At 45.8% G+C, this 11,992-nt stretch overlaps 1 protein-coding gene across 6 annotated transcripts in view; it reads left to right on the forward strand.

Annotated features, from left to right (window-relative positions):
- FHOD3 (formin homology 2 domain containing 3) overlaps positions 1-7,050 on the forward strand; it is a 556,170-nt gene extending 549,120 nt beyond the window's left edge. For all 6 annotated transcript variants that reach the window (XM_047794147.1, XM_047794143.1, XM_047794144.1 and 3 more), the window contains one exon: positions 6,455-7,050. In XM_047794147.1, coding sequence (XP_047650103.1) covers positions 6,455-6,537 — 83 coding nt within the window. In that variant the 3' untranslated portion in view covers positions 6,538-7,050. The remainder of the gene's footprint in view (positions 1-6,454) is intronic.
- The last annotated feature ends 4,942 nt before the right edge of the window (positions 7,051-11,992 follow it).

An 11,992-nucleotide genomic window follows, 5' to 3' on the forward strand; every position in this document is an offset into this window, starting at 1 on the left:
CCAACATTACCTTGCAACCATCACCCATCTCACTCCCTGCCCATCACGGTCCACCTCACTTAGCCTTCTACAGTTCATAGGCTAGACCCCATCTTTGCCTTTCTTTTTACCCTCAGGCTGCTGGTTTCATGGCTTACCTCTGTGCATAGAAGTCTGGATTGTCAGCATTATATTTGTCTAGTATTGTGTTGTTGTGACATCTCAGATGAAAAGCTGATGAGCTGGACCTCACCTGAAAAGGGGGAAGGCAGTTCTGTCCTGAAAACTCTGATCCCAGCAAGCCATGGAGAGAATGGTTTCATTTCTTTCCTCCCAGGCCAGACTCTATCCTTTCCATGTCCTCCCCCACAGCATGACTCATATGAGGCAGTCTGCCTTTGCATTTTAACTAATTGCTTTCTGTTCAGTGCCTACCTCAGAACCAAAGAGATTATTGGCTGTGAGCATAGCCACAGATGTAGGCAGGAAGTGGGTTAGGGGCTCTGCACAGCCAAGGCTATGGCCAGATCAGTGGCTATAGAAAGTGCCGGATTTAAGAAGTATTGCTAAGAGCCATCTCAGCATGAGGGAACTTAATTCTGGGTCAGCCAGAACTCGGAGACTTCAATCCTGTCACACAAAGGTCATCGCCTTCCTGAGGGTCCCCCTGTCCCTGCATCTTATCCAATGGCAGTAATTTAAGTCAGGGATGCCGAGCCTGGCTGGCCATCTGAATCTCTTGGGGAGGTTACAGTGTAGTGTGGGACCCTCTCCTAGAGACCAGGCTGAGTCTAAGAAGCTGAGTTTAACTCAAGTAACTTTGTGAATCTTGGCTTCTTGTTGGTGTTACTCCAAGTTTTATTTTCTTAATTTTTTATTTTGAGAGCATTTTAGACTTAACAACAAAGTTATAAAAATAGCACAAAGAGTTGCCTTCTATCCTTCACCCAGTTCCCCCTGATGTTAATACTTGGCACTCTGTAGGACAGTGTGTCAAAAAATTAACTCAGCTGTTAACTCCACTGTGGGCTTGAGTCAGATTTCACCAGTTTTCCCCCTTTTTGTGTTCCATGATGCCACTCAGGTCCCACATTGCACTGAGTCATCATGACTCTTAGTCTCCTCCAATTTGTGGAGGACATTTCATGACCTTGACACATTTTATTTTTTAGAATGTCATCAATTTTGGAAATCTCTGTTTTTTAATGGACAGGATTTTATGTGATTTAAAAAAAAAAAAGATGGAGGGTGGAGTTCCCATCATGGCTCAGTGATTAGCGAACCCGAGTAGCATCCATGAGGATGCAGGTTTGATCCCTGGCCTCACTCAGTGGGTAAGGATCTGGCGTTGCCATGAGCTGTGGTGTAGGTCAAAGATGTGGCTTGGATCCCGAGTTGCAGTGGCTGTGGTGTAGGCAGGTGGCTACAGTTCCAATTGGACCCCTAGCCTGGGGACCTCCACATGCCACAGGTGCGGCCCTAAAAAACCAAAAATTTAAAAAAATTTTTAAAAAAAGATGGAGGGTGGAAATAATAAAAATATCTCAATGGTTAAATAATCAACACTGACTAAAACAAGACACCCAAACCCCCACAAGGTTTAAGATTTAATCACTAAGAGCAATACACTGGAAAGCAACTCCCTGTATTTAAGTCCAAAGGGGAATGACTGGACTAGCTGCTTTTCTCCAGTAAGCAGACAGGTCCCTCCAGGAACAAGGGTTGTGTAAATGGACAGCTTTGAATAGCTGCAGGGCCATTACCTCCTGACCCCAAGACACAAACACTTAAGACATGTTTCAAGTTCTGATATGAGTCCCTGTCATCCTTAATGCACTGTGCTCAGTATACTCAGTGGAAAAATCTGTAGAATCTTAGGGTTGCCAAAAAAAAAAAAAGGCACCAAAAAAACCAACCAAAAACCCAACTGTTTACTTCCAAGTTGCTTGACATTATGTGCAAAAAATGAAAAAAAAAAATCTGTCAGTGATCCAGAGGTGAAAGAGCACATATGTGGATTTCTGTCATATGAAAGGAAAACTCGGTTCATTTGCCATCAGTGTGAAAGATTGTCAGAACATGTGCTGCCCGGCTCGTCAGGGCACAGCTCTTTTCCAGGGTGGGCTGTGATTCAAACGTCCTGGCTCACGTCCTTCTCTCCCACTTAATGGGTGGACTTGATCTTGTGAGGTTGCTCACTAACAGGGGAGATGCTCATAGCCCTCATCTCAAAGGGTCTCCACAAAAATTGTCTGAAATGATCCATGGCAGTGCTCAGAAAATGCCAACTACAGTCACCATTATTCTAAGCTTCAACTCACCTTAGCAGAGTCACCTGAGAGCATGTTGTAGGATCTAAAAAAATTTTTCAACTTAAGGGAAGGGGGGAAAATAAAGAGAGAGAAAGAACTTATGATTGTTCCAGACCCACCTGTGCTGCATGTGGACAGCAGAGGCGCCCCCATATCAGATCCGCTTGTGGGCACTGAGGCTTCGTGAGAGCTGTCACAAGTGCCTGGGGCATCAAGTGGCTGCTGGTGCCAGTGAAGTGACCCATGCCGTCTATGGAAGGGCTTTGAGGCAGACAGGGATAAACATTTCCATGGCTGCTCTCTGTTAAGCAGCTGCCGGGAGGGGAGACAGCCACATGTGACAGGCTGGGGAGCTTCAAATGGGAAACAGGAAGGCGGAGTGGAGAGGTGCCCAGACTTATCTTATCAGATGTAACACCACTCCCCGGCAGCACTTGAGAAGCCTCCTATCTGATGGAAGACTCGTTTCTGTTGTGCATGTTCCATATCCTGCCAGCCCCTGTGTGTTTGTCCCCTCATCATCATATGTCCTCAGCCTCTTCTTGCTTTCTGGAAAGTTTCTGAGTGAGAACTAATGCCCTGTGCAGACAGGATCTGCTGCCCTGTGCTGTCCCCTCACACAGTGTCCCTGTCAAGCCTTCTTGATGGGACACTTAGCTCAGGGTGGAGGCTCACATAACAATGTTGAATGAATGAGTTAACTAACCAGCAGGTAGATGAATAAGAAGGCACCAGAGGAAGCCCTTTCTGTCCATGACTTGGATCGGGATATAAAACCAATTTCAGTGGATTACCTTCATTTCACACCTTCTTTTGAATGGTCATGTGAATTAACTCTGAGTCTTTAACCAAGAAAGGAGTCAAATTATTAAGGGTCTTTTGTACGGTTAATATATTTCTGAGAGAATTTATCTGAATTGTCATGGCAGCCCACAGAAAGTAGGATTCCCTAAATGGGGCAGACTTTTCTATGAATACCTGTCTAGCAGGGACTCATCTGACATGCAAAAGGAATGTCACTTCTACTGGCTTTTCCCCACAGCAGAGAAAAGCCCAAGCAGCAGAGCGCAGGAGGGTCCCCAAGGATCGAATGCATCAAAACTGCCCGTGTGGAGTTCCCCTCGTGGCGCAGTGGTTAATGAATCAGATTAGGAACCATGAGGTTTCGGGTTCGATTCCTGGCCTTGCTCAGTGGGTTAAGGATCCAGCGTTGCGGTGAGCTGTGGTGTAGGTTGCAGACGCGGCTTGGATCCTGCGTTGCTGTGGCTCTGGCATAGGCCAGTGGCTACAGCTCCAATTCATCCCCTAGCCTGGGAACCTCCATATGCCTCGGGAGTAGCCCAAGAAATGGCAAAAAGACAAAAAAAAAAAAAAAAACTACCCGTGAGGCTGAGGGCAGCAAGGCTGATACAACAGCACCAATAAGCTTTATTCTGTTCTCTGGGCCAGTCCCAGGTAGGCTGGCCTGACACCCATATGCATCAGGAGATTATTTCACGTGCTATAAGGTGTCAGGGTTTTTACTCAAGTATTTACATGAACTGAGCACAGCAGTGATAGAACTAAAGCAAACATAAGAGCACAACTATGAAAGAGGCATCTTTTGGGAGTTCCTGTAGTGGCTCATTGGTTAAGAACCTTACTAGTATCCATGAGGATGTGGGTTTGATCCCTGGCCTCCCTCAGTGGGTTAAGGATTCGGCATTGCTGCAAACTGCTGTGTAGGTGACAGATGTGGCTCGGATCCAGCATTGCTGTGGCGTAGGCCGGCAGCTGTAGCTCTGTCTCAACCCCTAGCCTGGGAACTTACATATGCCACATGTGCAGCCCTCAATAAATAAATAAATAGGCATCTTTCAATGCCCACCAGTTTGTGGAGTCTTCTCTGGTCATTTGGCCAATCACGTTTACCTGAAGGCACAAAGCTACGGCTCAGAGCCATGCGTTTGTGCCACCTCCTGATGCTCAGGAGACACAAGAAGTCCTGCTGGTGCAGCATGGACTTCTATAGGCAGATTTTTTTTTTTCCTTGGAAAAAAGTTCTTAACAGTCCTTGTCAAGAATGAGAAATATTTCATCTCGTTTTCTGCCATGAAAATTGTTATCTTTCTTTAACAAACACTTGAAGGAGTGTTTAAAGAACATAAAGGGTGTTACAAACTAGGATTTTTATTGCTGCCCCATAGAACGAATTCCATTACTCAAGTTAAATGTAATCTGCCTCCAGCCAAGGCTCTGGAGCCAAACATTTTGTCTGGATGAGTTAGATACTCAGTCTGGAGCCCAAGGGGCCGGCGGTGGGGGAGGGTGAGCTAGCTCAGAAACAGCTGCAGACAGGGGGCTATGGGCTTGAAAATACAGTAGGGTGCAGTGGCATGATCTGAGGGTATCCCTCACCACAGAGCTTGGTGCCTCTATAAGAGCCCATCCTTAATGTCTGTGAATCTTCCGTGTGTCCATTCTTTGAGTTGAAGTGCTGAGCACACCGTAGGGTCTCCATGAAGTATTTCTTGACGACAGATTGATGGATTAGGTTGTCAGCTCCTGTTCAAAGTGCTAATTCCCATCATAGGACAGTGGAAATCAATCTGACTAGCATCCATGAGGACACAGGTTCGATCCCTGGACTTGCTCAATGGGTTAAGGATCCAGTATTGCAGTGAGCTATGGAGCAGATGCAGCTCAGATCTGGCATTGCTGTGGCTGTGGTGTAGGCCAGTGGCTATAGCTCTGATCTGACCCCTAGCCTGAGAACTTCCATGTGCAGCCCTAAAAAGACACACACAAAAAACAAAGTGCTGATTCCTGGGAGAGTAGAAAGTTTTTTCTTAGTATATACTAGCCGCTATTTGTTCTACCATAGACATGGCTCTTTCAGATCCTTTATCTGTGGGTTAAGTGGGCTTTTGCCTAGAAGAGGCATTGAATATGGGTGTTGCCTATAGCCACATGAGGTGAGGCCCTTGCTTCCTGGGGGCCCTCAGGGGAATAGCCCCCTTGTCATAGAGGGAGTGTGGGGATTTAGGCCTGGCAAGGAATGTGGGAAAATACTAAGGGTAAGCTTTACTTCTCCACACTCTGATCAAGGGCCTTCCTTGATGATCTCAGGGACTCAGGCTGACTGAGGATTTAGGGTGGCTGGGTGATCTGTAACACATCTCTTCTGAAAATAGAACAAATACCCCAAACTCTGTATGACCTCCATACAGAATAGGCCAAATACAATTTATCAATTAAGGAACGTGTAATTAGGCAGCCTTTCAAATGAAAGGGCCGGTCTTGGAAGGAGCAGCTGCCTTGTCCTTCAGCCTTATCCAGACTTTGTTTTGACATGGAAATTGATCAACACCAACAAACAACGGAAAACCCATAATGTCAGGCTAACATAAGCCAATTCTAATTCAGTTAAATACAAGTGTTCTTCCAGCTGCTGGTTGTAAACTTCAGGGGGGGCCGGGGTCCCTGGTCCTTCTTGAGCCTTGTATGTTTCACAGAGAACATCCACAAGATCCACTCAGGAGTTTAGCAGTTTGCTCCTTGGCATCCAGTCCACAACGTGTCACAGGTTATTCTCTGTAGAGACCCTTTGATGAGCTGAGGCTGTGACTTTGATGCTGGTGGAGAACTCACCCTGACATGTGCCCCTCGTGCCGGTGCTGTTAGCACCTTGCTCAGGGGGTCCTTTACAGGAGATGTCTCTGCAGGAGTGTGGGATTATTTTACCTAATTTGCATCCTTGGAACTTGAATTTTCCTGTGCTCTATAATTCCTTTCACTGCTCTGATCTGTTCCTTATGCTGGGCAGGGCTGAGTTCTCAACAAGCCACCTGCATTTCACAGTTTGTACCATTTCTCAAACACCTCCTAAGGGGGGGCATCTCCTCCCCTCACCCCTCTTACGAGGTTCCCCGCTCTGCCTGGCTTTCCAGGTCAGCACTTGTGTCATCTTCAGGTTAGCCTTTGGAAGCTGCTAGACTTTTCCTGCGCTGGGAGCCAGCCAGCCAGGCAGGGCCCTTTCGCAAGAGCAGGATGGAGCTGCCTGTCCTTGAGCGCTGACCCCGCTGGGAGTCCTCTGGGGAAGGGGACTGATTACCTTACGCCCGGCTGCTAATTTTGCCTTCTCTTCTCACCCCTTTGATGCTGATCTGCCGGCGCCACTGCAGTTCGAAGGACCCTGAAGAGTGGCTTGACTCCGGAAGAGGCCAGGGCCCTGGGCCTGGTGGGCACCTCGGAGTTGCAGCTGTGACCCCTATGGTGACTGTGTACCTGCACAGGGCATGAGCTCCTGCTGGAAGGAACCCCTGCAGTGGGAGGTGAGGAGACTCTTAACACCCAAAGGTTCTGAAAGGGGCACCCATGTCTAGGTGTCACCGGCATGGCTTGTGTCACCAGCGGTACACTGACATGGATCTCAGAGTCTCCTTCACGTACTTTCTTCATCGTGTCAGCTGTGTTTCTCTTGTTTCCTTGACACCTGATTTAGTAGTTCCGAAGTGTGACACCTTTTCTGTGCAAGGAAGAGCCCTTTTAAGGAGCCAGTCACTTCTGTCACAATTAGTATGGTCATGAGGCAGTCTGATTAGGTTCACAGACTGGGTCTCTCCACAACACCAAAATATCCAGATGTAAACTCCAAAGTTGTACACAAAAGAAAGCACAGGTTGTTTATCAGTTGTGGATTTTAGATGTACTAAATGTTTATACAAATTCATAAATGTACACCATGTTTCAAATATTAAATAAATAGAGTTTAATGCCATAACTGGAAAGTTTTTTTTCTCCTGGGTGTAGGATCTTAACCCCGCGGGCTCTCCTCCTTCTGCATCAGCAAAACCTCTTCTCAGAGGTATATCAGAAGGACCCTGGCTCAGAACGGCTTCCAGGCCCTTGGAGTTTCTGTTTTGGTTAATGGAGCGAGAAGAACGGACCATGTGCTCTTTCTAATTCCCAGTTAAGCCAGCATCGGGTCTTTGTGGCAGTATGATTTACCAATAACCTCATGTATATTACCTTACCCGTGTGCTTTGTTTTGCTCCTTTGTGATGTCGAAGCAAAAAATTAGAGTAGCATTTTAAAAATCTAAACTATTCTGCAGCTCACTCACTTGTCTCTCATATAAAAATTCATTTTCTCCAAAAATTTACAGTCACCAAAACAAAATAAAACTTTGTCTGCAGAGAACCTCAGGATGAAAAGTGTTGTTCTTGACACTCAAGTGTAGGTCATTGGAAGCTCAGGTGTCCAGAAGGGAAGGCGCTGTGAGGGGCTCTCAACAACTAGAGCCTCGCTCAAGGGGCAGATGGCCAGGTGGTGGCTGAGCCCTCTGCAGAGACCCTCAACCCAGGGCTGCATGGCTCCCCGTGAAGAACCTTTTCTTTGGAAATCAGGGAGAAATCAACCATTGCAGCAGGTATTTCAGGGGGCGGGGGGCAGTGTCAAAGATCAGCGGGTCACCAATTCTCTCTGTGCCTCACTTTCTGAACCTCTGTGACTCTGTGTCCCTAAATCTGGGCAGGTGTGATTTAAAGACTGGATGCAGGAGTTCCCATTGTGGCTCAGCGGTTAACGAACCTGGCTGGCATCCATGAGGATGCAGGTTCAATCCCTGGCCTCAGTGGGTTAAGGATCCGATGTTGCTGTGAGCTGTGGTGTAGGTTGCAGACGCGGCTCGGATCCCACGTTGCTGTGGCTCTGGCATAGGCTGGCGGCTACAGCTCTGATTGGACCTCTAGCCTGGGAACCTCCATATGCCACAGGCTTGGACATAAAAAGAGAGAAAGACTAAATAAATAAATAAATAAAGACTGGATGCAGGAGTTTCTGTCATGGCGCAGTGGAAACGACTCTGGCTAATATCATGAGGACATGGGTTCAATCCCTGGCATTGCTCAGTGGGTCGGGGCTCTGCATTGTGATGAGCTGCAGTGTAGGCTGGCAGGTGTAGCTCTGATTTGACCCCTGGCCTTAGAACTTAAACTTGCATATGCCGCAGGTGTGGCCCCAAAAAGCAAAAAAAAAAAAAAAAAAAAAAAGAAGACTGGATGCAATTATATAGTCTGAAGAGCCAAAGATAATATATTCGCCCCACAAGCTTCTGTGACTCTGCTCCCCCTTCTGCATCCCCACTCACTGAGAGACAGGGAGCTCTTTCAAGCAGATGTTTGTCAAATAATAACATGATAAATGTGAGCACCCCAGGAGTCTGTATCTTGCAAGAGTTAGGTCTGTATAGTACAGACAATTGAGTTTATTTAACCACTTTATTGAAAAGGGTGCAGAGGGTATTAATGCTTACTTCCTTACAGTTCTAAATAACATGTAATTTTCCTCATGTGGTTTGGTGGTTTGTGCAAGCTTCAGCACTGAATATGAACATGGAATATCTGTATCACGCGGGATCATGATATGCAAGCAAAAGGAAAGGTTTTTTTTTTTTTTTTTTTTTTTTTACCATTTAGTGAACAAATACTTTGTTGCCCTTCCAGGGGCCCCTGGTGCTCTGCTGAGATTTATTGCTTTAGAATAAAAGGTCACATCTGGAAGGAAATGCCTGAATAAATATAATGTTAATTTTATTTTAGGGATTAAAAAATTCTCAGAGGAAGCAACCAAGGTCAGCTCATTTCTTGGTTCCAGCTAGGTAAAGAGGGTTTCTTTTTATTGGGAATTGGTTTAGTAGTTTTTAGTGAATTTGATTTTTTTTTCTAATGCTAATGTCCCTTCTCCTTGTCGTCACTCAGTCTGGCTGCCTCTAGTGTTTTTGTCTTTTTTGTTTGTTTGTTTGTTTGTTTTTCCACTGTACAGCATGGGAACCAAGTTACACTTACATGTATACATTTTTTTTCCACCCTTTGTTCTGTTTCGATATAAGTATCTAGACATAGTTCTCAATGCTACTCAGCAGGATCTCATTGTGAATCCATTGTAAATCCATTCCAAGGCCAGGGATTGAACCTGCAACCTCATTGTTCCTAGTCGGTTTTGTTTCCTTTGCACCATGGTGGGAACTCCTTGTGCCTATTTCTTAATTTGGGTTGAGATTACAAACCTGCTGGTAAAGCAAAAAAAAAAAAAAGGCAAATACCTTTCTTTTAGAGATACCTGGGTTTTGGTTTCTTAGACTCTTAAGGTTTTTCCTTTATATTTAAAAAATAACTGGAATTCCCATCATGGCTCAGCTGTTAATACACCCAACTGGTATCCATGAGGATGCAGGTTCAATCCCTGGCCTCCCTCAGTGGGTTGAGGATCCAGCATTGCTGTGAGCTGTGGTGTAGGTTGCAGATGCGGCTTGGATCCTGCATTGCTGTGGCTGTGGTGTACACTGGCAGCTGCAGCTCCGATTCAACCCCTAGCCTGATAACCTCCACATGCTGCTGGTGCAGCCCTAAAAAAAGATGAAAAAAAACCCACAACTGACTGAGGGATTTCATGATAGAGAAGAAGGTTCACAGGGCCTTGAACGGCTGAAGACCCAGTGTTGTCTTCTTCTAAGTCCATCCTTCAACATAGCACAGGGAAGAAGAGCAGCAACTGGAAGTCAAGAGACCTGGTTTCTGGGATTCCAGCAGCCTCATCATCCACAGCTCCCTTCTGTGCTCATGTCCCTTGAGATGCCACTGTAGATGCCTGAATAATGGTCACCCAAAGAGATCAGGTCCTAATCACTGGAACTCATGAATGTTACTTTATAAAGACAGGTTTTTGCAGATGTGAATGGTCTTAAGGGTCTAGACATGGAGAGATTATTCTGGATTATCTAACTGTGCCCTAAATCGGATCACAAATGTCATATTATAAGAGGACAGAGGGAGATTGGATGAATGCAGAAGAGAAGGTGTCAGGAAGACAGAGAGATTGGAGTGATATGACTACAAACCAAGGAATGCCTGCAGCCACCAGAAGCTGGGAAGTGGCAAGGAACACACTCTCCTGTAGAGCCTCTGGAGAGAGTTTGGCTCCTGGATTCTGGCCCATTGATGCTGTGGTTAGATTTCTGGTATCCAGAGCTACAGGAGAAGAAGTTTCTGTTGCTTTAGGGCACTAGGTTTGTGGCAATTTGTTACGGTGGCCCTAGGAAATGAATACCACCTCTAAACACAGATATGCACTGAAGACCTGTTGTAGAGGGACCATAACCATGTGTTGGGGGCTGGGGATTCAGCTGGGAAAAGAAGAGTCATGATCCTGACCCCCTTAGGGAACTTACCTGGGGTCATGAGAAGGATTCATCAACTAAAACTAAAATTTAGTTCAATCAGGAGTTTCTATCATGGCTCAGCGGTTAACAAACGCAGCTAGTAGCCATGAGGACATGGGTTCAAGTCCTGGCCTCGCTCAGTGGGTTAAGGATCCTGCGTTGCCATGAGCTGTGGTGTGGGTCATAGGCTTGGCTCCATCTGGTGTTTGCTGTGACTGTGGTGTAGGCTGACAGCTACAGCTCCGATTCGACCTTTAGCCTGAGAACCTCCATATGCCAGGGGTGCAGCCCTAAAAAGACAAAAAAAAAAAAAGATTGATAACTCTCCACCCACCCATCCATCTACATCCAGCACAAGGAAGAGGAGGAAAAGTTCAGAAGCTCAAAAAGTATCTTTTGTGACTTTATGAAGGAATGACTCCTACTCTGGGGGAAGGATATGGCAAGAGGTCATTCAGCAGAGGGATGCCCAAGCCAAAGTTTATATTCTCTTATTGAGCATGATTTAATTATTATCTTTAAAAATAATTTTTGTTTAAGAGGACTCATTCAAAGAAGCACAAACTTATGACTTTGGGAATTTGTAGTTCAAATATCATTTCGCCTATTGACAAAGTGGAAATTGTTCCTAACTACTGGATTACTGACAATAATTTTTTTCCAGAATGTTTTGTAAGTAGAAGTAAAGCATCACCTGTACAGGAAAATTAAATAGGCTGAGTAGCTAGAAACAACACCCGACAATGAAAAATAGCACATTCTGATCATAGCTGAGGACTGACTGTGATGCCGCTGTTAACATGCGTAGGGTCAGTGTGTGCTAGACCCATCATTGCACTTCTGGAGCCTGATGCCGCAGATTCCTTGCTTGTGGCTAGTGGGGCAGGAAGAGGTTTGCATGCCAGTCCCCATTCCTGCAGAAACTCAAACACCCTCACCTCTTCATTTCCCGTGAAAGGGGTTACAGTATACTGGCTGACTACAATTTTTATTTAATATATTTTCTTCTATTTTGATATAATTTATAAGTTATCTTATTTAGGTGGAAACAGGAAGAAATGGGTCTTTGGTCAAATATAAAAGTCCAGGGGAGTGGCCAAGGTGGCGGAGAATTAGACCTGAGCTCACCTCCTCCCACGGACACACCAAAGTTACCACTCTATAGAGCAACTATTAATGAGAATAACCCGAAGGCTAGCAGGAAGGATCTCCTGCAACTAACAATGTAAAGAAGGAACCACTGCAAGGTGGGTAGGAGGGATGGAGACGAGGTGGTATCAAGACCCATCCCCCTTCCCCCATAGGTTACTGACAAATGTGAGCATAATTACAATTGCAGAGGTTCTCCCCAAGGAGCGAGGGGTTCGAGCCCCACATTGGGCTGCCCAGCCTGAAGGTCCTGCACTGAGAAGATGAGCCCTGTTGGCTTTGAAGCAGGTAGGTCTGACTCAGGCTCCTTTCAAATTACTACTTCTTCCCTGGCTATCAGAACATGAAGATT

Source organism: Phacochoerus africanus, chromosome 8 (genome assembly GCF_016906955.1).
Source record: "Phacochoerus africanus isolate WHEZ1 chromosome 8, ROS_Pafr_v1, whole genome shotgun sequence".
Taxonomy (NCBI): domain Eukaryota; kingdom Metazoa; phylum Chordata; class Mammalia; order Artiodactyla; family Suidae; genus Phacochoerus; species Phacochoerus africanus.